Source organism: Meles meles, chromosome 6 (assembly GCF_922984935.1).
Source record: "Meles meles chromosome 6, mMelMel3.1 paternal haplotype, whole genome shotgun sequence".
Classification (NCBI taxonomy): domain Eukaryota; kingdom Metazoa; phylum Chordata; class Mammalia; order Carnivora; family Mustelidae; genus Meles; species Meles meles.
The window spans coordinates 140,945,893-140,969,347 of NC_060071.1; the positions used below are offsets into that span (position 1 = coordinate 140,945,893).

Below are 23,455 nucleotides of genomic sequence, written 5' to 3' on the forward strand. Positions count from 1 at the left end.
ACACTTGTGGAAGGTGATTCAATTCGCATTTCCCAAACAGTAGGCAGAGGCTCAAATAGAGATTAAAAATAGTATTGACATTGGAGTCTTCAGCATGTTTCGGTTTCTGTGCCCACCTCATTTGCTAGTTGGTTCCCAAGTAATACCATATCACCTGCTTTAATTTCTCTGTCAAAAAATTGGGGTTGATATGTGTCATTTTACTCCAAAATACACACACACACACACACACACACACACACACCCCTCATGGGGATATAATGAAGCCTGAAACTATGTATGCACAAGCTCCATTAAAAAAAGTTAAGCTAGTATTATATACCTTGAATCCTTTTTGGAATGAGATAAAGTATATAAATTTTAAAAAGTAAATGGAAGTAATCATATTGTTGTAACTGGAGTAAATATTTACAGGGTACAGATAAGTGCTCATAGGCACACTTTCATTCTTTACTAAGGGAAGAAAGGCACCTGGAAGGGCAGTGTGCCTTAGTTTTCCCCTTGGACGGGAGCATACAATTTACTGAGCAATTACAAATAGCCAATGAAGGTTCACCTAAGATTCTTTATGGATTTGTAGAGCCTTTGTGTGCAGTGGAAATTTATTCCCCCTAGTAATCATGTCCTAATTTCCTCCATATAGCTCAGTATAGGCAGATGAAAAGGGGATCCCTGGGAGCTCTGACAATGAGCCAGTTAATGAAGCGACAGCTGGAACATCAGTCTAGCGCCCCCCATAACATCAGCAACTGGGACACTGGTGGGTCAAGTTTTTCTTCTTGTTTTACCTCTCAGATTAGCTAAATGCCACTTTCTTTGTGTCCCCTCTGCTCTCGTGTGAAGGATTAGATTTTCTCTTGTGTTCTGTGGTTCAAGTAATTAAAAAAACAAAACCTGAAGGTGATGAGTAAGTCTCTTTAAACTTTCCAAGTGTTCAAGAGTCACCTCTTTGTCCACTGGGGCTGGTCCAAGTCTTTGTCGTCTAAGACCCAGATTCCAGAGGCTAGGTTATCTCTCTGGGGTCAATGCATAAGGAGGGAATGGATCTATAATTTCATGATGCAAATTAAAAACCAGAAACAAAATAAAAAACACCAGATTATCAATAGTCTCTGTTTGGTGAAGCATCCCCCCAGATAAGGGCATTTAATAGTAATACTAACGATTGCAGCTTAGTGATGTCGTGATCTGCCGGTAGGTTTGGGAATATGAGCTCTGTGTTTTAGTTAGCAGGGTGACCAGCTTGCAGCCGCACACCCTCATGCTCATACAGTGGAACTGCATCTTACCTCAGTTTTAAAGTAAGACTTTATCACCATGACATGTCTATTTTAAACATGATCACTCCCCATTTTCTGAACCTTGTTCCCGTGTTCTGCACACGTACTCCTTTCCGAGCCGGTAGTCCTGCCACAATGCTGTTCTCTGGAATGATTGCCTTTCGCGTTTGGTTTTTCTTTTTTCTTTTTCTTTTGTAATTAAATGGGTCATTTGAGTTGCAAGATTACACATGCAGAAGCCCTTTGCAACACACGTGCGCTATGAAAATGCCACGGTTTGTTACTGTGATAGGCTCTAGCGGCCAACACTTGGATCAGATTATTTCGGTATCTTGGTTAGTACTTTCTGGCCATAGTTCTATGAGGTTGTCACTGTAATATCTTTCCTTATGACCAGGAATTGTGACGTCCACAAAACCAAACTATCGACAGACTTATTTTTTCAAAACCATAATATTGATGTACATTTTATCTTATCTTCCCCCATCCATTGTTTTTTTCAAAAAAGGAGAGCTAGATAATTAAATCCCACACAAAAATACCCAATCCTATGTTTGACAGATATTTTCAACTCTCCAGCCTTTACAAGGGTTCTTAATGCTTTAAAGGTTTCATGTTGTGTTTTCCTTTTGGTGATAAGCTGCAGTGAATAATGGAACGTCCGAAAGCCAACAGGCAAGGGTCAAGGAGAAAGACAGGGTAACCAGCCTCAACAGCTGAGGGGTCTGGGTGGAGTCGTTCCATCCACACAAAAGAGGGCTGACTCTGTTTCTCTAGTGATGAAGCTATGTGAGGAATGAAGGGTGAGAGCCTTTGTTTGGTTAGTTCTCTGATAATTAAATGCCCACCTTTGGTTAGGTTGACCTGGGGCTCCGAAGATTGTTTTCTATAGCAAGTAGCTCAGCCTAAGCTAACCATTTCAGATTTGGATTATGATTGCAAACTAGTTTGATTGACTCAGTAGAGTTATAAAAAGGCAAATAGATCTCAATTTCCAAACCAAATTTTAATCTAAAAACGGAGTCTACATGATGCCAAATAACCCATTTAACTGAATTTTTCACATTCAGCCAAACTCGTTAATGTCGCTCTGGTTTCTCACTTAATACTTGACATTTACATACTGTGTAGTTATCTTTTACCTATTTTCCTGGGCTTGTTTTCCATTCTCCGAGTTGGTTCTCTAGTCACCAAGTCCTAGAGCTTCATCTCAATACCCTAGGTTTGATTAGTGCCACGAATATTCTCCCCAAATCTAAGACCACAGGAAAGTCGATGAATGCGTAAGTCAGTGTTAGGTGGCATGACGCGTTAGAGCACTTATGTCGATTTGGTGACTCATGGTCTCCAAAGGGACAAATCTAATTGTGTTGACACTGAGAGAGGCACTCTAAAACACGGGTTATGATCGATTCACCTCAGCACGCACCTGCTTGCTCGCCGAATACCTACCTCTTCTCCATCCATGCTCATCTGATGGCTGCTTCTCCGTCTCATCTTTCATAGGAAGCAGATGTTCCAGAAGCCCCACTCCTCCATGTCTTCCCCTGTCCCTCACCCCTGTCCTTCAGCTCTCAGTGGCTGACCTCACCCCTGTCCCCCAGCCCTCAGCGAGACACCTGCCATTTCCTTGCCACAAGTTCCACCTGTTTTCTGTAGGACCTCTCTGGCTATTGCCCCAAATGATTGCTTAATTTACTGATGTGCATAAAACATTTATTTCATGGCTGTGACATTAGCCTTTCAGTTTTTTCATTTCATATCAAGAGACAATGGTATTTGAGCTTTCTCGGTGGGGAGATAGAGAATCCACACTTTTTTTTTTTTTTTTTTGACAGTTTTAGACACTCTCATGCTCTCCTGCTTTTAATTACATTGCATATACCTGACTGGCAGGTTTGTAGTGAAACCCCAGACAACCCTACCCAAAAATCTAGGATGTTTGCTATACGTATTAATAATCAACAATAACAGTGACCCCCCAAAATGGCCCCACGAGGTTATTGGTTAAATTCTTTGTATTGTGACTTGTGCTAAATTGACCACATTGAAGACTGAAATGCTCTCTTTATCCACAGAACAGATACAGCCCGGGAAACGGCAGTGCAATGTGCCCATGTGCCTAAACCCTGACCTGGAGGGGCAGCCGTTGAGAATGAGAGGTGAGTTGTGTCGTGCAATCTCAGACTGCGTGAGCTGAGAGACACTGTATATGTCAGTCATCTGGTCTCCCAGCAGCTGCTGAAATCGCTTCTTGAGCAGCTCCGTGAAGTGGATCTAACCTCTGCTCAAATACCTCCAAGGGCTAGGAATGCATGACATCTCCTCTTTGTACATTATCAACAGAAAGTTCTTCCTTATTGTGACTTTCTGTTTGGGACCACCTAAAACGAGTCTAGCCTCTCACCTAATTTTTTAGATGTTCGAAAATAGCCACATTTTGTTTATTTCCTCAAGACCATATGTCCCTGGGTCCTTTGACATACCTCTTAATACTTATCAGCCATCCATATTATTGTGTATCTTCTCTGAACATGGTCCAGCTTATCTGTGTTCATTCTAGAATGTTGGTATCATAGATGAATACCTTCTTTGAAATCTAAATTCTGAAACTGCACAAAGTATACTCATGGATTATGCCGCCCATTAGAGTAAGCTGAGTATAAATCTGTACCAAGACCATCAGAATATGTATTTTCCAAAATTCATCTCATGGCTAGTCATTACTTTTGTTCTTTTTTAATTCAGAAAGGAGCTTCAGCTATCCTTGGTAAAAAAACAAAAACAAACACAAAAAACAAAAAGCAAAAATGAAATATGACCGCCTGTTTTAGCTACTTCCCTCAATCAAACAGACTTACTATTTAGGACCTTATTGCTCTTCTGATTTTCCTCGGAAATGAGGAGATATTTATCTTCAGCTTTTGCTGACGTTTACTGGGCAATGAGTAGCAGTTTTAACCCCTGTAGATGATGAGACTCTTCTCACTTATGGGCCAAGGAAAAGCTTTTATGAGCAGAAGTCAGTGGTCAAACAACTCTGGTGCTCGCTTATCCACGAGCCAGTGACTAAGTTAGTAGCCACAGAAATGGAATCAGGCAAAGGGAACAAAAGCAGAAAGACAAAGTCGCTTTCACAGTAAACTGTGAGGAAGTCCACTGAAGCAGCTAAGGGACAGATGGGCGCTCGCATCCTTTGAACAAACCAAAACATTTACAGTGCCTCCTATCTCTAAGATTCCCAAAGGGCCTTTGGTCAAAATCTCTGGCTTTGGAGCTGGATTTTGGAGAAGGTCCCCTCTTTATCCAAGCTTCTAAGAACCTTCTATTTCTGTTCCTGGTTCCACACAGAGTACACTTGGGGTAGTGGTGCCGTCAGAAGGATTGCCCACAACTGGGGGATAATGGGACTGCTTTTAATGTTGTAGCTCAGTGAGAACAAGAGGTAGCTGAAGTGTATAGATTCCTTTTGCATTTCCCACCCTCTTCGTCTGCATCGCTCTTCTCCCAAATGATTCTCCATATTCAGAAATCCAGCAATTCAGCTAATGTTGCCATGGGGAGCAGCACCCCCCAACTTTTATAGAGGATTGCCTTAAATACTGCATGACACGTTTTGTGTTGTCATGTGACTAAACAACTCCACAGTACTATTATTGTCAAAAATACCTGTTTCTTGGCATTTGTATTGGGTAATTATTGGCTTGAAACCACCCAAATGACTTCGATTCCTTCCTTTTTCTTGACTTGAATTGTGAATTCTGTTTAATAGTAATTGGTGATCATCTTCTGAAAGATTTAACTCAAGAATATTTTTTTTTCCTTTCAGTGTCTTGTTTCCAGTAAGACTGTATATATACCATCATCTTTTGGGCTGACTTTTTCCACTTTCAGCATAGACATTTTGGCATCTGGTAGACATGGTCTGTCAATGTTCAAGAAATGTGGAATATTAGATTTAAACTTTGTGTTTTGGTTACTTGAAGGAACTTCATGTTGTTTACCTTAGTGTTTAATAATTAAACATGTCTCCTTTATCTTGGCCCAGTTCTTGCCTTTTCTATTATTAATCAAAGTATAGTTATGCTTGTAATAAATACTGTTGCTTCCACTCAAAGCATCATCTTGATGAAACAGTTGGAGATCCTTGTTAGTGATAAACTGGGGTACAGGTAGGAACGAGTGTTACTGAGAGATAGCTGGTAAATATTGTAGTAGAATATAGATACCCACTGGGGATCTTAGGAAGTGACATAAAGATATTTTTAGATACTTTCCTTGCTGTTTGAGTCTGCAGATCTCCTGCTTCTCATAAACACACGCTGGAGCCTTTGATCTGTCAAGGGAATATATAGTCTGGCGGTATCTTGATTCTTGAAAGGCTTCAATACAATTTTTTTCTCCGTCAGAGTGAAACACATTGCCCACTTTGCTAGGTTTCTAAATTTTGATGTTACTTCCTTTTAAAACCGGTTTTCTGAATCTGAATCTTATCTTTCTCTTATTTAAAGAAAGATCATATAATTTTATTTTGTTTTTTCACACTAAATTTCCCGTTCCTTGATGAGAACAGACTCTTCAATGACCACTGAGTTTTTCTGCCTTCTTTCCTGACTCCAGCTGGCACAGGTGGTTTTCTTGGTAGAGAACAATCCCCTGGTTCTCTAGGTTTACTCATTGCCAGAGCATGTCGCCAAGATTCCTGCCTTAGGTTTCTCTGAAGCCGTCAAAACCCAAAGTTTTAAACTCTGTGATGTCGATTGGCTGAAGTTGCTGGTGATTCCTTCAAAACACTTGATCTTTCATTCATAAGTATTTCAGTTTGAAAAACAAAGTCTTTTGCTTTGGGCTTATGATATTAATCTCCAAGGTATAAAGCTGTTGTGATATTTCTTAGCTCAAACCCCTCCCCTTGCTTAAGTGTATAGAGTTTGGGCTCTTATTCCCACCTCAATTTAGCAGCATTTTAGGGTCGGTAGGCATTTATGATTTTAGAAATGTGAGACCCTAAGGACGGCTCCCATGTATGCCTAGCAGACAAGCACTGTAAGCTCACTTAAGGATGCTCTTGGATATGTTTCCCCCTTTTTCTTTTGTCTTCGTCCCCTTTTGGCACAGTGAACTCTTTCTGATTTTTTTTTTTTGAAGTCAAGAAGCAAAGGGAGTCCAACTCTTAAAAACCACACAAACAGAAACAAATCACAGTCTTTCTTGAATTCATTTTATCCTTGAAACCAGTAAGTCTTTCTTGAATTCCTTTGACCCTTGACGGTTTTTCACAATGCTGTGGAGCTGATCCCATCACATCCTGTGAGTGTGATCTTGGGAAGGTTTATGAGAGGAGAATGGGGCTTTTCCTGGCCCCCAGAAACAGACCTTTCTTCACCAGGTGTCTCCCTGCTGTTTACACAGGTGCCACGAAATCCAGCCTGCTGTCCGCACCCAGCATCGTGAGCATGTTTGTGCCGGCCCCGGAAGAATTCACAGACGAGCAGCCGACGGTGATGACGGACAAGTAAGCTCACATGGTTCTTTTCTTCACCAGAGTTACAGAATTTGAGTGTTTGCTCAGCACGTGTTATGCTTTAAGTCATAACTTGTTCGTCAAGGGACCATGGCCCTAAGTGTAGGTAGACTTTTCTTAGAAAGTCTTAGAAATGTTGTATCAGGGGAGCCTGGGTGGCCCAGTGGGTTAAGTCTCTGCCTTTGGCTAAGGTTATGGTCTCAGTATCCTGGGATCGAGCCCCGAATCGGGCTCTTTGCTCAGCAGGGAGCCCCTCTCTCGGCCTGCTGCTCTGCCTACTTGTGATCTCTCTTTCTCTGTCAAATAGATAAATAAAATCTTTTTAAAAAATGGAAAAGAAACGTCATATCCTTATATGGCCAGCTTCTGTTTATGCCAAAGCACATTCCTTTCTCAGTTTGGACAAATGCAAATCATAGCCACTCACTGATTATTAGAAGCTTCAAATCGTGAGGATGGAATTAAGTATGGAGACTTGATTCTCATTCCCATCCTGCCAGCAGAACCCTTTCTCTGAGTCTCAAACTGGTTATGTCACTTTGAGGTTTGTCAGCCTTCGGTATCCCCAGGTTTCTTATAGGATAAAGTCCAGAAGCCTTTGCTCATGATAAAAGGCCCTTTAGCTTGTGAAGGTATGGCCTTACCTCTCCTCACCAGGAGCTCTGGCCCCAGCGCCTGCACCTTCTCCAGAACATGCCTGTGTTCTCTCTTCTGTGATTTTATAGGTGCCCTTCTCTCTGCACTTTCTCTGCTTGGCAAACTCCTAGTCAGGCTTCAGGACCCAGCTGAAGGCAAATTTTCCCTGAGTACACACAAGGCCGAATTAGTCATACCATACACCAAGTTTCCATAGTATTTACTATGTCTTTGTGTTCTACCACCGACACATTGTATTTTAATTGTGTCATTGTTTATACATACAGGTTGTGAGTTCCTTAGGGACTGGGACCCTTTCTTCTGTCTTTTATACTCGGAGTTCCCTGTACATTGCCTGGCACACAAATGCTTGGGTACTGAGTATAATAACAAATAAGATTTGTGAGATTTCTAGTTGGGAGAGATCTCTTTGGGCCAGGGAGGCTTCCTGGTGACACGGAGGGTAGGCTGGTGATAAAGGTGCGAGGGGCTGGTGGGAGGATCTGTACCGCGGGCCCCCAGCAGAAGTCATTCCTGAAGAAGTGAAGGAGCCGAACTTGAAGACATCCCTACTGTGGAAATTCCACGTGGGGAGCACTGAGCTGTGTGGGGGGGCCTCTTCTTGGCTCCCCCTTCAGTACAATGTCCCCATTTTGTGTCCTCCTTTAAGTCCCAATCTTTGTATATGCTCCATTTCTCTTCTTTTTTATTTACAGATGTGAATCCTGTATTTTTTTTAAAAAGGTGAATTTGTCAGGGATTTCATATGTAGAGTTTGTGTTTGGGAAGTTTCCAGACAGAAAGTTCTCAATAGTGATCTTAGCTCTAGTTCCCTCCGTATTCCTGGTAGACTTCCCCTTCACTTTATTTTTTTTTTTTTTTAAGAAGATTTTATCTATTCATTTCACAGAGAGAGACACAGTGAGAGAGGGAACACAAGCAGGAGGAGTGGAGAGAGAGAAACATGCTCTCCACCAGGCAGGGAGCCCAATGCGGGGCTCAATCCCGGGACTCCGGGTTCATGACCCGAGCCAAAGGCAGACGCTTTAATGACTGAGCCACCCAGGCGCCCCACCCCTTCACTTTATAAAGCTGTCTGGCTGTGGCTGAGTAGAAGGGCAGTGGCTTCAGTTGAGATGAATAAAGTTGAACTTATATTAGATACTACCAAGAGCAGTAAGTTGAAAGTTACATAAGAACAGGTGCCACTCCGTCTTTACCTATCACACTCAGTAGGTGCGGTGAGTTCCTAATTCTGATCTGAGTGAGTGGGCGGGAAGAGACTGGGATCCAGACACTCCAGGCTTTGTAGAGTGTTCTCTTGGCTGAAGTACCCCATGTCTCACCCACCAATAGGATACTTTTCAATCCGAGAGCATAGGAACGCTTCCATTTGTGTCTAGGCATTTTTCATGTTTAAGTTCAACAAATGAAAAAAAAAATCTAGTGACTATCCCTAGCAATAATTTTACATGCCTAAAATCCCTTAACCAGAAGTTTTAAACTGTGAGTCCAACTGGCACTCGCTGTAAAAGGGACCAATGATTCATGTCCATAGAGGCCAGACAGTTGTGAGTTGGGCGTTTTCGGTGACTTAAAGAACCTTCCTGATCTCTGCCCTCTGTGCTGTTTCTGTGTCTAGGGGGAGGGTGACTTTGTAGTCCCCTAGGTACTGTGAGAGTGGGGCCACTGACCTCCTTCAGGGGACTTTTCCAAGACTCCTGAGAATTGGCTTTATATACTTTGTTATATCTTGAAACCATTCGTGGTTTCATGGACAGCATTCCTCTGTTTTCTTTGCAGATGCCATGACTGTGGGGCCATTCTTGAAGAATATGATGAGGAAACCCTGGGGCTGGCCATCGTGGTCCTCTCCACGTTCATTCACTTAAGCCCGGACCTGGCAGCCCCGCTGCTGCTGGATATTATGCAGTCCGTGGGAAGGTGAGTAGCGCTTTGGTTCTGTTTGGAAGGAAGGAGGAGGCTTATTCATTCTCTATCTTGACATAAAAGCTATCGGTTCAAAAGTAAAACATTCTGTAACCTTATAGATGTTTGATATTTGTGGGATCAACTCAGACTCATTTTAAAAATGGAATGGGCCAAACTTCAGGTTGAATTCCCCAGCTGTGTCAGGTCACGGGTCACAAGGTCACAGTGTCAGATTGAAGCTAGAGGAAACCGCACTACAAAAACTATTCTTGGTTCCTCTCAGTTATTACTTGGGCTAATGTGTGGGGCAGTACTCAGAACGGTACACCTTTCATAGTTCAACGGTTTACAAATTTTAGGTGTTATTTCTAGATACTATTATTTATAAGATTTAGATATTATTATCTCTCTTTACTGGTTTTAAGATAGATTCTCAAAGCATCTTACAGTCTTGAGGCATTGTCCTGGGAGGGGAAGATGGAGTATAGTTTCACACTTCTGACTCAGAAAAGGAAAGGGCAGACCTATTTTGGGAACAGGGCTTTAAGCCAGACTGAGGGGAGATTAAACTTAGCTACTTCACGTTAAGAAAATTCCATTTAGTGGATAGGACATGAGAAAGAAAGTGATATATTTCATGGGTATATGTAAAGTTCAAATTCAGTAACAAACTGTAGTCCTGATGTGCATAACTTATAGGAGAGGACTGGATGAAATTCCACATGAATGGGCTTCCTTCCATCTGTCCCAGCACAGAGCCAGGGTATAACTCTACCACCTTGAATACCTTGAATACCTAGAAATAGCCAGTGTGCAGGGATGAACAGGGATGATCAGTGATGGAGAGAGAAGAAAAGATGAAATATTTCATTTCAGTCCTAGATTTTAACCTAATCATAGCAATCATGGAGTACACGGACCAGCTTGTGGAACTGAGAGTTTTTATTAATGCAAGGCCACAATTCTTACCGTCAATACTTTTCAGATTCAGGACAGATAGAATTATTGTTCTGATCTGTTACCATCTCCTTGAAAGAGCTGATCTAAGTTGTAGTCGCTATAGAGAGGGGTTTTATTTTGTTTTTGTTTAACATAAGCAAGAAGAAACTGTGTTCAGTCATTTCTAGCTGTTAGGATGAAAAGGTGTGAGTTTTGAAGATAAGTAAAGGCAAAACAGTAGCAGATGTATTTTTGCCTGCTTACATATACATATATTTAAATCTCTACCTCCTTTGGCTAGACTGGCAAGAGATGGGGAGGCGGGAGGGTTGGGGTGCGGGGTTCTAAAGTAGCTGCCAGAGCCCTTAGCAACCCAAGCCCGATCACCAGACCTACCAGACCTACCAGGAAACAGGTTCAGCAGTCACCTGATTCAGGGCTCCCTTGCCCTGAATCAGTTCCAGATGAGGTAATGTGGATTTACAAAGACTGAGTTTATTTATGTTAGTCCCACAGGAACAATTTTCCAGGGTGTTCTAAGCATATGTGAGCTCAGCATTTATCACCCAAGCCTTTCTGTGATTTTGTACTTTGCTCTCTAATTATATCCCTCTTAAAATTTATCCAGCCCGTTTTGTAGCTATAGCCATCAAGATTGCATTGGCTCCTCCCTTAATGACGGTTTATTTCACTTGCCAATCAATGCTTATTGATTCATTGTAGTGTCATTAACCAAAGCAACTGGGAATGGTGTCTTGTGTTAGCAGTCGCTGGACCCTCCATTCCTCTCCAGATGTAGAGTTCTTGGCTTGGTGCGTGCTTGTGGTCTTAGGTCAATGAACTTGAGCATTCCCCTTATTTGTTTCTTCAATATCTTATTGATCAAGACATGTTTTTCTAAACCCACCCATTTAACGGGTTTAGACATTCTCTTTCTTACTATACTTATAGAATATTTCCATGTGTATGAACCATATAATTGTTAAAAAGTACTTTATACAATGATTACTTAATACATTTCTCTTCCTAATATGTTATCTCAATTTGTTGACAGATTAGTTGACAAGCACCCTTCTTACCTATTTTACTGTCTTACAGAGGCTTTTGCAGTTTGTGGTTACATTTCAGAGGTGGAGTACAAAGAAATGAATTTTGAGTTGAGTTCATATGTAAAGACACAGACTGGGTCAAACACTGCTCTGTTCTCTGTCTAACCTCTGCAGTGGCCAGTCTGTGGCTTGGCCGGATGATCCGTTAAACCCCGTTAACTGTGTGTGTCTCTGTGGAAGCATCTGGTTTGATGCAGAAAGCAGATCTCAGGACCTGGCCTAAGTTGAACCCTGGAGACCGATCACCAAGTGGACCCTCTGTCCCTAATCAGTGGAATTGTCAGTGGTTTTCCTTGTCTCCCCATCTGAGCTGGGGCCACGGGGGCTCCCAGTGCAGTATTCATGCATTTCTTTGGGAAAACTCAAGATACTCATGTATGAGTATGTACATGAGTACATACTCATGTAACTCTGTTTACTTTTCCTAGATTGGCCTCCAGCACCACTTTCTCTAATCAAGCAGAAAGGTAAGGTCCTAAAGTGGGTCCGAACCCACTTTCTTTTTGTCCCCTGAGCATGTTCATCCTGTTTCTAAATCATCAGAGTGTGGACTGTGGAAGGAATGTTCTTAAGTTCAATTGCAGTTCCAGAGAACGTCCCATCATTTTCTGTTCATTCATGCCTGCTGTCACTCATTAACTTTTAATTTTTTATTTTTTCATGCATTCACTTGTTTTAGTCATCAAGTACTTATTTTAGGCCCACTCTGTAGCAGGTACTGTACTAGGTGCTTAGGTTTCAATTGGTGGCAAAAGGGACATGATTCCTGCCCTCAAGGGGCCTACAGTCTATCTGGGAGGCCAACGGGAAGAAAATGTATGCACAAAATTATCATTGTAAACAGTGCTTAATGCCCTGGACACAATGTGTTGGGAGACCATAACATTCATTTATTCAACAATTATTGTTGGAGTGACCACTAGGGACTGAGGATACTAATTAACAAAGTAGCCAGTCCGGACTCTCCTGGAGCTTAAATTCCAGTTGCGGAAGCAGACAGTAAGCAAGTTAACAAATGAGAGAACCGGTAATGTCATTTAATATCATTCAGTGCTAAATGCTACGCAAAATAATCAGGGACATCCAGCAGATACGGAACAGCTGGAGGGGGTATTTTGGAAGTAATAATGGTCAAGGACAGCCTCTCTGAGGAGGTGGTTTTTGAACAAAACTTGAAAAGGGGGGAGAGTGATCCATGTGGCAATTTATAGAAAGGAGGTTCCAACCAGAGGGAAAGCAAATGCAAAGGCGTAAGTCAGGAGGGTGCCCAGGATATTTGGGGAGTAAGACTAAGGCAGGCTGGGGCAGAAGGAGTGGGGAAAAGGGCAGGAGAGGAGTGGACAAGGTGAGGGTGAGGCAGGCCAGGTAGGGCCCGGGGAAGTCATTATACAGAGTTGGGCTTTTACTGAGGGAGGCAGGGAGTGAGGAGCGACATGACTTCCTTTGTGTTTTGAAAAGATCCCTCGGCTTCTGTGTTGGAAATAGGTCATGCAGGAAAGCAGGTCAGGGCAGAAACAGGGAAGCCAGCGTGGAGACCAGTTCAGTGGCAGATAGAAATTAATAAAGACTTGGTTTAACGGAGTGAGAAGTGGTCCCATTAAGGATCTATTCAGAAAGCATTGTTAAAACCGAGCCAACAGAATTTGCAAATGGATTGGATGTTGGGTGTGGGAGAAAGACATAAGGCAAGCATGACGCCCAGGATTTGGCCTGAACAGCTGGGTGGACGGCTGTGCCACTTACTGAGATGGGGAGACCCGGATGAGAGCCGGCGGGTCTGGTGTCCTCTGGGTGGTGGGAACAAGGAGGAAGGACAGAAAGCCTTCCCCAAAGAAGCGATATTTACACGAAGACCTGAAAGATACCACTTGAACTTAAGGGTGCAAATAGCTCTGGAAAAGCCTCTGTCCAGGTCTCGAGGTGAGAAAGAACAGATTGTGTAGGAGGAAGGACCAAAAGACCAGTGTTTCTAGAGCACAGAGATGCAAGGCGGGCTTGCCAGGTGATACAGGGCCTATAAGCCATATTAAATCTTTGGGGCTTTCTAGCAGCCGCGGGAAGCTGTTGAAAGATTTTTAAGCCACAACGGGTGTGTGTGTAGCATCATAGAAAGGTGACTCTGGCTGCAGTGGGGAGAAGAGGCCAGAGGAGAGCAGGAATGGGCACTGGCTGGGACATTGGGCACATTTATCTCTCTGCTTTAGTTTTCTCATTTAGAAGAGAGGGAAACCGCGTAGTCTTCTTGTGCCGCGGGGGTACTTGCTGGGAGGTCCAAGGGGTTGGGTATCTGTGGCAGCGGAGCTGTAGCAGCGACTACAAACATAAGGTGGCGCTGTTGTCACTGCACGTCTGTAACTTTTTTTTTTTTCTCAAGATTTTTATTTGACAGAGAGAGAGAGAGAGAGAGAGAGAGAGAGATCACAAGCAGGCAGACAGGCAAGCAGAGAGAGAGGGGGAAGCAGGCTCCCTGCCGAGCAGAGAGCCCAATGCGGGACTCGATCCCAGGATCCTGGGATCATGATCTAGGCCGAAGGCAGAGGCTTTAATGAGCCACCCAGGCGCGCCCCCCTCCCCCGTAACTTTCCACCGTAACTTTTGTTTTAGGAGTATTTGCTCCTTTTTTTAATGTTCATTTATAGAAAAATTTTTAGACTCTTTCCCTTAACATTTTAGTATATGTGCTGCCAAAGCGAGCACTTCCCTTAACATTTTATTATAAAAGATTAAATATACTGTGAAGTTGGAAGGACTTTATGGCGAACACTTAGATTCCTGTCACCTAGATCCTACAGTGAACATTTTAATTGCTTTATCACCTATCCAACCCTTTCTCCATCTTTCTGCCTCCCCATCATTCCAGTTTAGTTTTGGATGCATTTCAAAGTAAATTTCAGATATTAGCATACTTCCTATATTCTTCAGTAAATCTATTCACTAAAGTTTGATTTTGTTTAAGCCTTTTTTTCCTTTGAGGCATAGTTTCCATACTAGAGAATACACATACCTTATGTGTATTATGTTCACTGATTTCTGACAAATGTGTACCCCTGCATGACCCAAACCCCTGTCAAGATAAAGAAGATTACCATCACCCCCAGAAGATTTCCTCATGCATCTTCTCAAGCTCCACCCACATAGGCAAATACTAGCCTGATTTTCTCTTTCAACCATAGAGCTTCATATAAATGGAATGGTACTGTATGTGCTCCTGGGTGTCTGATGTCTTGTACTCAGCATAATGTTTTTGAAATTTGTTCATGTCATTGCACATTATCAATAGTTTGTTTCCTTTTTAGAGCTGTGTACTATCCCATAGTTTATTTATTCTCATGTTGATGGACATTTGCATTGTTTCCAGTTTGGGGTGATTATAGATAAAACTGTTAGGACCATTCTTCTATAAGCCTATTTGTAAACCAGTGTTTTTATTTGTCTTAGATAAATAGCGAGGGATGGAACTGTGGCATTACAGGATAGGTGTGTGTTTGATTTTGTAAGACACTAACAGAACTTCTCTTTAAAGTGGTTGTGCCATGTGGCATTCCCCACCAGTAATGCATGAGACTTCGGTGGTTCCACATCCTTGCCAAAATTTGGTGGTGTTGGTCTCTTTAATTTTAGCCCTCCTGGTGGGTGTCTCAGGAGAGTTTAAATTTGCATTGCCCTGGTGACTAATGCTGTTGAGTATTTTTTCATGTGATCTTTAAGACCCTCTCTAAATCTTCTTTTGTGAAGTGTCTGTTCAAATCTTTTGCACATTTTTATCTGGGTTGAGTTGCAGGACTTCTTTATATTGCCTGAATATTAGTCCTTTATTAAATATATCTTGAGAATATTTTCACCTAGATGGGACTTACCTGTTCCTCTTGTTAATATATATTTTGATGAGATGTTTTTAATTTAGATGAAACCTAATGTTTAAAAATTTTTTTTAATATTTTATTTATTTGAGAGAAGGAGCAAAAGAGACAGAGAAAGAGCCACACGTGCAGGGGAGTAGGACAAGGAAGGGCAGAGGGAGAGGGAGAAGCAGGCTCACCGCTGAGCAGGCAGCCTGATGTGGGACTTGATCCTGAGATCATGACCTGAACCGAAGGCATTTGTTTAACCAACTGAGCCACTGATGTACCCCATAATGTTTTAAAATTTTTTTTTAATTTATGACTATTTCTTCCTGTTGTTGTCAGCCATCCTCAAATCAAGAAGATATACTCCAGTGTTTTCCTCTACAAGTTTATTTATATTTAGCATTTATATGATCCATCTCAAATTTTTATGTACGGTGTGAGAGTAGGGGTTGAAGTTCCTTTTTACCCATGTGGAAACCTAGTTATTTCAGCACCGTTAAGAAAAAAATGACTTTCCCTTTCCCCACTGGATCACTTTGTTGTATGTTAAAATCAAATAATGTTATTTGGGTTGATCTATTTTGGGGCTCTCTATCCTGTTCCATTGATCAATATGTTGATCCATAAGCTGGCACCACATTGTCTTGATTACTGTAGCTATATAATAAGTCTTCAGGTCCAAGATTATGAATCTTCCAAATTTGCTCATTTTTTTCTAAGAAGATGGATTTAGATATTCTAGATTTACCAAATTTCCATATACATTTTAGAATAAGCTTCTCTGTTTGGGCAGGGAGCCTGTTGGGATTGTACTGAGACAATATTGGGCATAGTCAACAGCATCAAAATACTGAATCTTTCAATTCATGAATATGGTATATATTCTCGTTTCATTCCATTTTTGGTATTGTTGATGCTCTCAGCAGTGTTCTGTGGTTTTTAGTATAGAGGTCTTGTACATCTTTTATTAAATTTATTCCCAAGAATTTTGGGTGTCTTAATGCCAATGTAAGTGAATTTTTTTTTTTAAATATTTTATTTATTTGACAGAGAGAGAGAGAGAGAGAGATCACAAGTAGGCAGAGAGGCAGGCAGAGGGGGAGGGGGAAGCAGGCTCCCCGCCGAGCAGGGAGCCCGATGTGGGGCTCAATCCCAGGACCCTGAGATCATGACCTGAGCCGAAGGCAGAGGCTTAACCCACTGAGCCACCCAGGCGCCCCTGTAAGTGAATTTTTAAAAATTTCATTTTCTAACTTTCTGCTGCTGGAATATGAACATGCAATTGAATTTCTATATTAATATTGTAATAAGCTGGGTTCACTTACTAGTTGTAGTAGTTGCTTTTAAAGATTTCTTGGAATCTAAAAGCATTTGTATGTAAAAAAATCATTTCTGTAAATAGTGAGTTTCCCTTCTCTCTGATTTTTATGTTTTTTTATTGTCATATTGCAATGGCTAGGACCTCTAGTACAATCATAGAGATGCTACCGAAAAGTCTTTAGTATTTCACCATTAATTTTGCTTGCTGTAGGTGTTCATAGATTCTCTACTGGACTGAATTTGAGAGACTGAGGATGTTTTCTTCTGTTTCTGGTTTGCTGAGAGTAATTTTACTATGAATGGATGTAAAATTTATTAGATGCATTTTCTGCATGTATTGAAATAACTGTATGGTTTTTCCCTTTATTATTTAATATATTGAATTCTATTCATGGGATTTTGAATATTAAGTATTCTTATGTTCCTGGGATAAACTCTATTCAGTCATGGACGATCATCCTTTTTATCTATAGTTGAATTCAGTGTCCATGAGGACTGCTGGTTTGTCTTGTTTTTGTTTTCACTTCTTTTTTGTTCCCTCTTGCTTTGGTTTTATTGTGACTTTATGTTTTTTGTTTTGACTTTATCCGATGTTAGTTTTAGGGCTATGCTAGCATCATAAAATAAGGTGGGAAGAGTTCCCTCCTTCCCTAGTTTTTGAAAGAGTTTGTGTGAGTTTGGTGTCATAGTTGCATGAAGAAATGTTTTTGACCAACAGTTTGGAATCAGCATTTCAAGGTAGACAAAACATAGTCAGATGGTCTAGGTAGGAGGACTTCCTGCCACTCACCTATTTGGGCTTTTTGATTTCTGCTTTCTTCCTGTTAATTCACTCCCTGATCACCTCTGGAACGTCCTTCCTGATACTTTGGTCTCGGGGGGCATAATCATTTCTTGGCTCCCTCATTTGACCAGCAGAGATGGTGTGGAACTGCATAGATGAAAGCCTTCTCCTTTCTACAAGTACTGGCTCAAGGTGCTCCAAGAAGAGTTCTATCTCCCAATAGCCATGAATATCTCCCTCCCCCCAGATCAGCTCTCTCTTAGCTAATGACACTTTCTGGGAGGGTCTTGCTGATAATCTCATCCTGGGTTTTGTCCTGACTCTACCATGTTCTGGACTTGGAGCCTTCACAGGTCACCTTTTCCATCTGAACCTCAGAAGGCTCATCTGTACTCTGGGGTGGCTGGAATTCATTAGTCAGGGGCCACTCTGACATGTCCTGGTTCTCTCTTTCTAGAAACTTATTGTTAACAGAGACTCCGTGTAACTACAATATTTCATCTCACTGATGAAAATGACAGGGAGATCTTCCCTAAGAGGATCGATGTGTCAATGCCTGACCTCTAAAAAAGGAGGTCCAGAAAAACCTAAACTCATGCTGGGTGCTCTATGAGTCCCTGTCTTTTCTCTCCCTGTGCGACCCCAGCATGATGGTTCCTGGCAACGCCGCAGGGGTGGCCAAGCAGTTCCTGCGCTGCATCTTCCATCAGCTGGCCCCCAACGGCATCTTCCCACAGCTGTTCCAGAGCACTATCAAAGGTAATTCCTCCACGGGGATCCAGCCACCACAAACGTGCCTGCTTGCTGAAGCCCAAACACTACTAAATCTGACTGTTGACTTTCCAGATGGGACTTTTTTACGGACCTTAGCCACGTCTCTGATGGACTTCAATGAACTGAGCTCTATTGCTGCTCTCAGTCAGCTCCTGGAGGTAGGTTCGCTTTGAGGACACCTCTAAGCCCTGCCCCTCCCGAAGTCACGGCTGAGGAATTAATTCAGTCATTTAATTTAAAAACTAAATTTATGTTACATACAAAGATGTCAAATTCATCTCAAATAATTTAAAAGCTTAAAATTAATTTAAAATAAAAATTGCCACTGCACGGAAGCGTGTTCGCTGGACATGGCTGTTTTGTGTGGATTTACTATTTATTTAAAGCTTCTGGACTCCCTCAACTCAGGGGTGGATAGGCAACTGCTAAGCACACTCACTTCCATTGAACATTCAGGCTTTCAGAAGTTGCTGTGGGTAGAGCGGTGCACACTGTATCACGAGACTTGGAATCAAGTCTCAGCTTCCCTGCTTATTTCTTGTATCATGAGGATTGGATTTGAATCCTGCATCTTTGCTCCATCATGAGACTTGAATTCAGTTCTCGGTCCATTGCTTATTCATTGTGTCACAATGCTTGGGTTCATGTGTTCAGTCCCATGCTTATTATCTCTGTCACTTAGCTCGGAGGGTTGGCAGGTGGCCCTAGAGACTTTCCTGCTTCTGTAGGCATTATGCTCAGGCTTTGGCCAGCAGAGTTTCCAACAAGCATCATTCATTGTGTCTTCTTAGCCACTAACCACGCTAACTGCAGATCCTTAAAAGATGTTCCTTATTTCTTGCTCGCATTTCTCCTTCTCTCACGGAATTAAAGGTCACAGTTTTTCCCAAGTCTGGCTGAATTTGTTGATTCTTCTCTGTACTCTTCCTGCCAGTTACAATGAATAGCGTATATAGACACACGACACATGTTTAAACCATGAATATGTGATTTTTAAGACTGATCTTCGACAAATAGCTCTCTGAATCCCCACGTTGTTTCAGCAGTTGATTGCCTATGCTTTTGTGTTTCTAGGGTCTAAATAACAAAAAGAATTTACCAGCAGGGGGTGCTATGATACGCTGTTTGGAAAACATTGCTACCTTCATGGAAGCTTTGCCCATGGATTCGCCGAGCAGCCTCTGGACCACGATCAGCAACCAGTTTCAGACATTTTTTGCCAAGTTGCCTTGTGTTTTGCCCTTGAAGGTAAGCTGAGTCCGGGATTTCGATTTCGATTAGGATCTTACGTTTTGCCAACCATCTGCTCAGAGAGATTCAGTGTTTGATAAAGAGCTTACAGAATCTGTTAGGCACGAAGGACAGAGTACTGTGTAGGTTGTGCTCTCCAAATGGTACAAACCTACAGCAGTATGCAGTAGGCATTTTGACATAGTGATTTCACGTTTTTCAGTTGATTTTTAAAAATTAGATATTAGTAGATTATGGAAATGTTTCTCAATAATTGTCTGAGTAAATAAAAGCATAGTTTTGTCTAAAAGGAGGCTAGACATACCATGTAAAGCTAAGTTTCAGAGAACTATCTAAAGGGAGGTGAATGTTTATGTGTTTGTGAATAAAGTACTTGAAAGACCAAGATGATAATATATTTCTGTGTGGCTGCTTTACCATCACCATCCCCTCCCCCCGCCCCGTAGCCACCCTGCCATCCTCCAAGAATACATACGAATTACCTAGCTGTGAATCTGGTAACCTAAGGAACATTTTCAACACGAGCCCATTGAATGCAGAAGCAGAACTCTATACTATAAAAGCTGGAAGAGACCTATAAAAAACCATCCCATTCCAATGCCCCCATTTTCCAGATGGGGGGCTGCAAATTCAGAGGTGATGGTGGTATGAGGATTAGAACTCAAGTCTCTTGACTCACGGTTCGGTATCTGTTCCACTGACAGACTCCTACAGTCCTTCTACAGTAGGGGTAAATTGAAGGCATTCGGTCTCGTGGTAGGGAGAAAGGAGGTGACTGGTAGTGGCCATTTCTATGTCTCTGAGCCTCATTTGCTCCACAAGCTTTTTGTGCTTTATGCAGTTTGCAGAAATAATCAACTCACAATAAAATCAATCACTTGTTGATCTCACGAGTGAAGTTACATGTTGGCAGCACCATTTCTAAAATGAGTATTGGGTGTATGAAAAATGTTTTATAAAGGCGAACCACCCTTGATAATGTCCTTTTTCAAGTAAGCAGATTTGGAATATATGACCCCAAAATAAGGTCTGTAAGGGTAATTCAGGGACCCTTAGCTTGGTGTGTGCTGTTTTCTTGGAGTTTAAAGTTCCCACGAGAAGTGGGAATACTGAGATCTTTACTGTCTCTCACATTCCGTGATCGTGTCTGCTTGCAAAGCTAGAGTCGCTGAATAAGTCCAAAGAAAGAGGTTTAGCACCGTACTTAGAAACCATGTATGTATATAGATACCGTATATGTACCTGCCGGAAATCAAATGATACGTTTTAACATGGCCCCATAGAACCTCCCTCCAACCAAGAGCCACTCAGAGCTACTCACTGCTTAACACCACACATTTGGGGAGAAGGTAGGTCAGGCATGGCAGTTTCAAATACCTATAGGTGGATGCTAGAACCAAAATATTTAACTTGATCACTGGCCAGTTGGAACCCTTGCCACCAGCAAACAACTGGTAAGCCTCATTTGTGACGATCAGCCCTGCCCATAGGGACCTTGACTGCATGTTTAATGAGTGGAGTGATTTAAGATAATCCAGAGAACTGAGACCCTTGAGAAACGGGAAGCACCAGTCCCTTCTAACGAGTCCAGCTGCTACAGCATAACGACCAATTGTGTGAGAATGCAGGCCCTGTACGACTATGGTTGCTCTTCCCATGGTTTTGAAGATGATATTTCCTGATTTTTAAAATACCGTGGGGACCCGACAAACAGCCAGTCTTCAGCCCCTGGTTTAAAGCAATGTAAATGTCACATGAACTCTGGCGGGTCTTGAACAGATTAAATAGACCAAGAGTACACTTACAAGCTACCTGTAAAACGCTTTCAGAATTCACGTAAAAACTCGCCCTGCTAGATCCAATCTGGGCACTGCCTCTGATCGTCTTCTGCTTTGTTTTTACTCTCTGGGGAAAGCAGGGAGCCGTTGAAAAGCCTTCTGTGGTTTGTTCTCATCAGTTCAGAGAATTGGCTCTCAGACTCCAGTGTGGGTCAGTGCTCTGGCAGGACTTGCTGAAAGCAGGATTCCTGGGCCTGATACTGAGAGTTTCTGATGCACTGGGGCTTTAGCCTGAGGATCTGCGTTCTGACAAATTTCTAAGTAATTCAAGCTGCGGGTTCACGGGTTATACTTGGAGAACCACTAGCTTCATTTGTTATCTTCAAAAGTTAGTATGGTGCACAGCTGCAGGGAATCAACTATAACCTGCTATTGTGATATGTTTACAATGTTAAATAATGTTGCTTATTTTTGTTGTAACACCCCCCCCCGCCCCGCCACCACCAGTACACTCAATTTAAAAAGTGCATTTGATGTAGAACTTGCCCACATACAACTCTAACAGATTTGAGAGGCATGATTTTTTTCTTGTAGAAGTTTTACTGCTTTTTTTTTTTTTTTTGCAGGTTTTTGTCATGTCTTTCAGTAGCAAAGGAAGGGCAGATGAAACTGGTTCTTATTTGGACTAATAAGCCTAATGGTTTTAAATAGATCTGAGTAGTTTTTTTCCCCCCTGGAACATGGCCTTTGATAAATTAGTGTATCTCTTTAGAGTTGGACATAGTTGATATCCACTTACCCATCTATCTGTCAGTCTGTCCGTCCATCCATCCATCCATCCATCATCCATCCAGTCAATTCTTTATCCATCTCTCCGTCTGATTTAATTTTAAGAATATATCTGAGAAATGGTTTAGGTGCTATACTTAATTATTTAGTTATTTAATATTATTTAATTAACAGTTTAATTAAGTTTTTTAAACCTGAGAATGATTTTTTTTTCAACATCAATATATGGCATAGAAAACTAAGGAGGCAGCTATATTTCAGATTTTTTCCCCCTAAAATAAATGCTTATAAAAAATACATGAAGCAGGGTGCCTGGGTGACTCAGTGGGTTAAAGCCTCTGCCTTCGGCTCAGGTCATGATCCCAGCGTCCTGGGATTGAGCCTCTGCTCAGCAGGGAGCCTGTTTCCCCCTCTCTCTCTGCCTGCTGCTCTGCCTACTTGTGATCTCTGTCAACTACATAAATAAAATCTTTTAAAAAATACATGAAGTAAAAGACGTATTAAGAAGGGTACTGACTTTTACTTTCTTCATATTTGTTTGCAGTGTTCTTTAGATTCCAGCTTGAGAATTATGATTTGCCTCTTGAAGATACCCTCCACCAATGCCACAAGGGTATGTATTGTATGTTCCAGAAAAACAACCCATTGCTTATTTGGTTATTTTTTAAACTAAAAACACAGGCGTGTAGTAATACTGAAGAAATAGTTATTGTGTACTGAATGTTTCCTTTTGAACATGGTGAAAGTGTCTAGTACGAAGAGTTCTAATATATCACAATCTCATTTTTTACAATGGGCCCTCTTTGTCCTGGGCCGTGGTCACCAGTGTATCCTCTATGATCTAGGTGATCCTTCCAAACACAGACCTTCCTGCCTTGGTTCCTTGCTTAAACATCTTTGATCACCTCTCATTTCTTTTAGGAGAGTGTCCAAATTCCTTAATGTGCCATACAAGAAGGTACTTCATTTATTTGCCGGCCTACCTTTCTAATGTCGGCTTTGGCTACTTGTCCCATCCCCCATGCCTCCTGCCTTCTTCCGGAATCATCCTATTATCATCAAAACAACAACCGCTCTTTGTTGAGCACTTACCATATGGCAGGCATTATGCTAACTGCTTTATGTTTATAATCTTATTTAATTTCATATTTCCTTGCCTTGGCTTCAGCCATTTCCTCTGCCTGAAATGCTTTATGCTCTTGTTGCTGAGGTGAACTCTTTCTCATTCTTCAAGATGAGAATCTGAATCCCATTTAAATTTTAAAAAGTGAATTGGAATGCTCTGCAGCAACTTTCTGCTATATCAGACCCCACAATACTTGATAGAGCTCTCTATACTAACACTTACGTTGTATGAAAGTCTCCCCAGTGAGACTGCGAGTTTCATGAAGGCCAGCTCTGGGTCTCATTCACCTCATTCTTGGGCTGCGTTATATACAGTGTTTCTGGGCTGCATTATATACAACGATGTAATAGTCTGTATAGCAGTAG

General features: G+C 41.8%; 1 protein-coding gene across 10 annotated transcripts in view; it reads left to right on the top strand.

Moving 5' to 3' along the window:
- The window catches only part of UNC79 (unc-79 homolog, NALCN channel complex subunit), a 248,546-nt gene that overhangs the window by 180,174 nt on the left and 44,917 nt on the right, over positions 1 to 23,455 (top strand). For 8 of the 10 annotated variants that reach the window (XM_046010109.1, XM_046010112.1, XM_046010113.1 and 5 more), the window contains 9 exons: positions 644 to 760; positions 3,359 to 3,442; positions 6,693 to 6,795; positions 9,244 to 9,384; positions 11,849 to 11,887; positions 18,019 to 18,131; positions 18,219 to 18,304; positions 19,221 to 19,394; positions 22,509 to 22,577. In XM_046010109.1, coding sequence (XP_045866065.1) covers positions 644 to 760; positions 3,359 to 3,442; positions 6,693 to 6,795; positions 9,244 to 9,384; positions 11,849 to 11,887; positions 18,019 to 18,131; positions 18,219 to 18,304; positions 19,221 to 19,394; positions 22,509 to 22,577 — 926 coding nt within the window. The remainder of the gene's footprint in view (positions 1 to 643; positions 761 to 3,358; positions 3,443 to 6,692; positions 6,796 to 9,243; positions 9,385 to 11,848; positions 11,888 to 18,018; positions 18,132 to 18,218; positions 18,305 to 19,220; positions 19,395 to 22,508; positions 22,578 to 23,455) is intronic. The other 2 variants (XM_046010111.1, XM_046010119.1) reach the window with 1 other exon arrangement.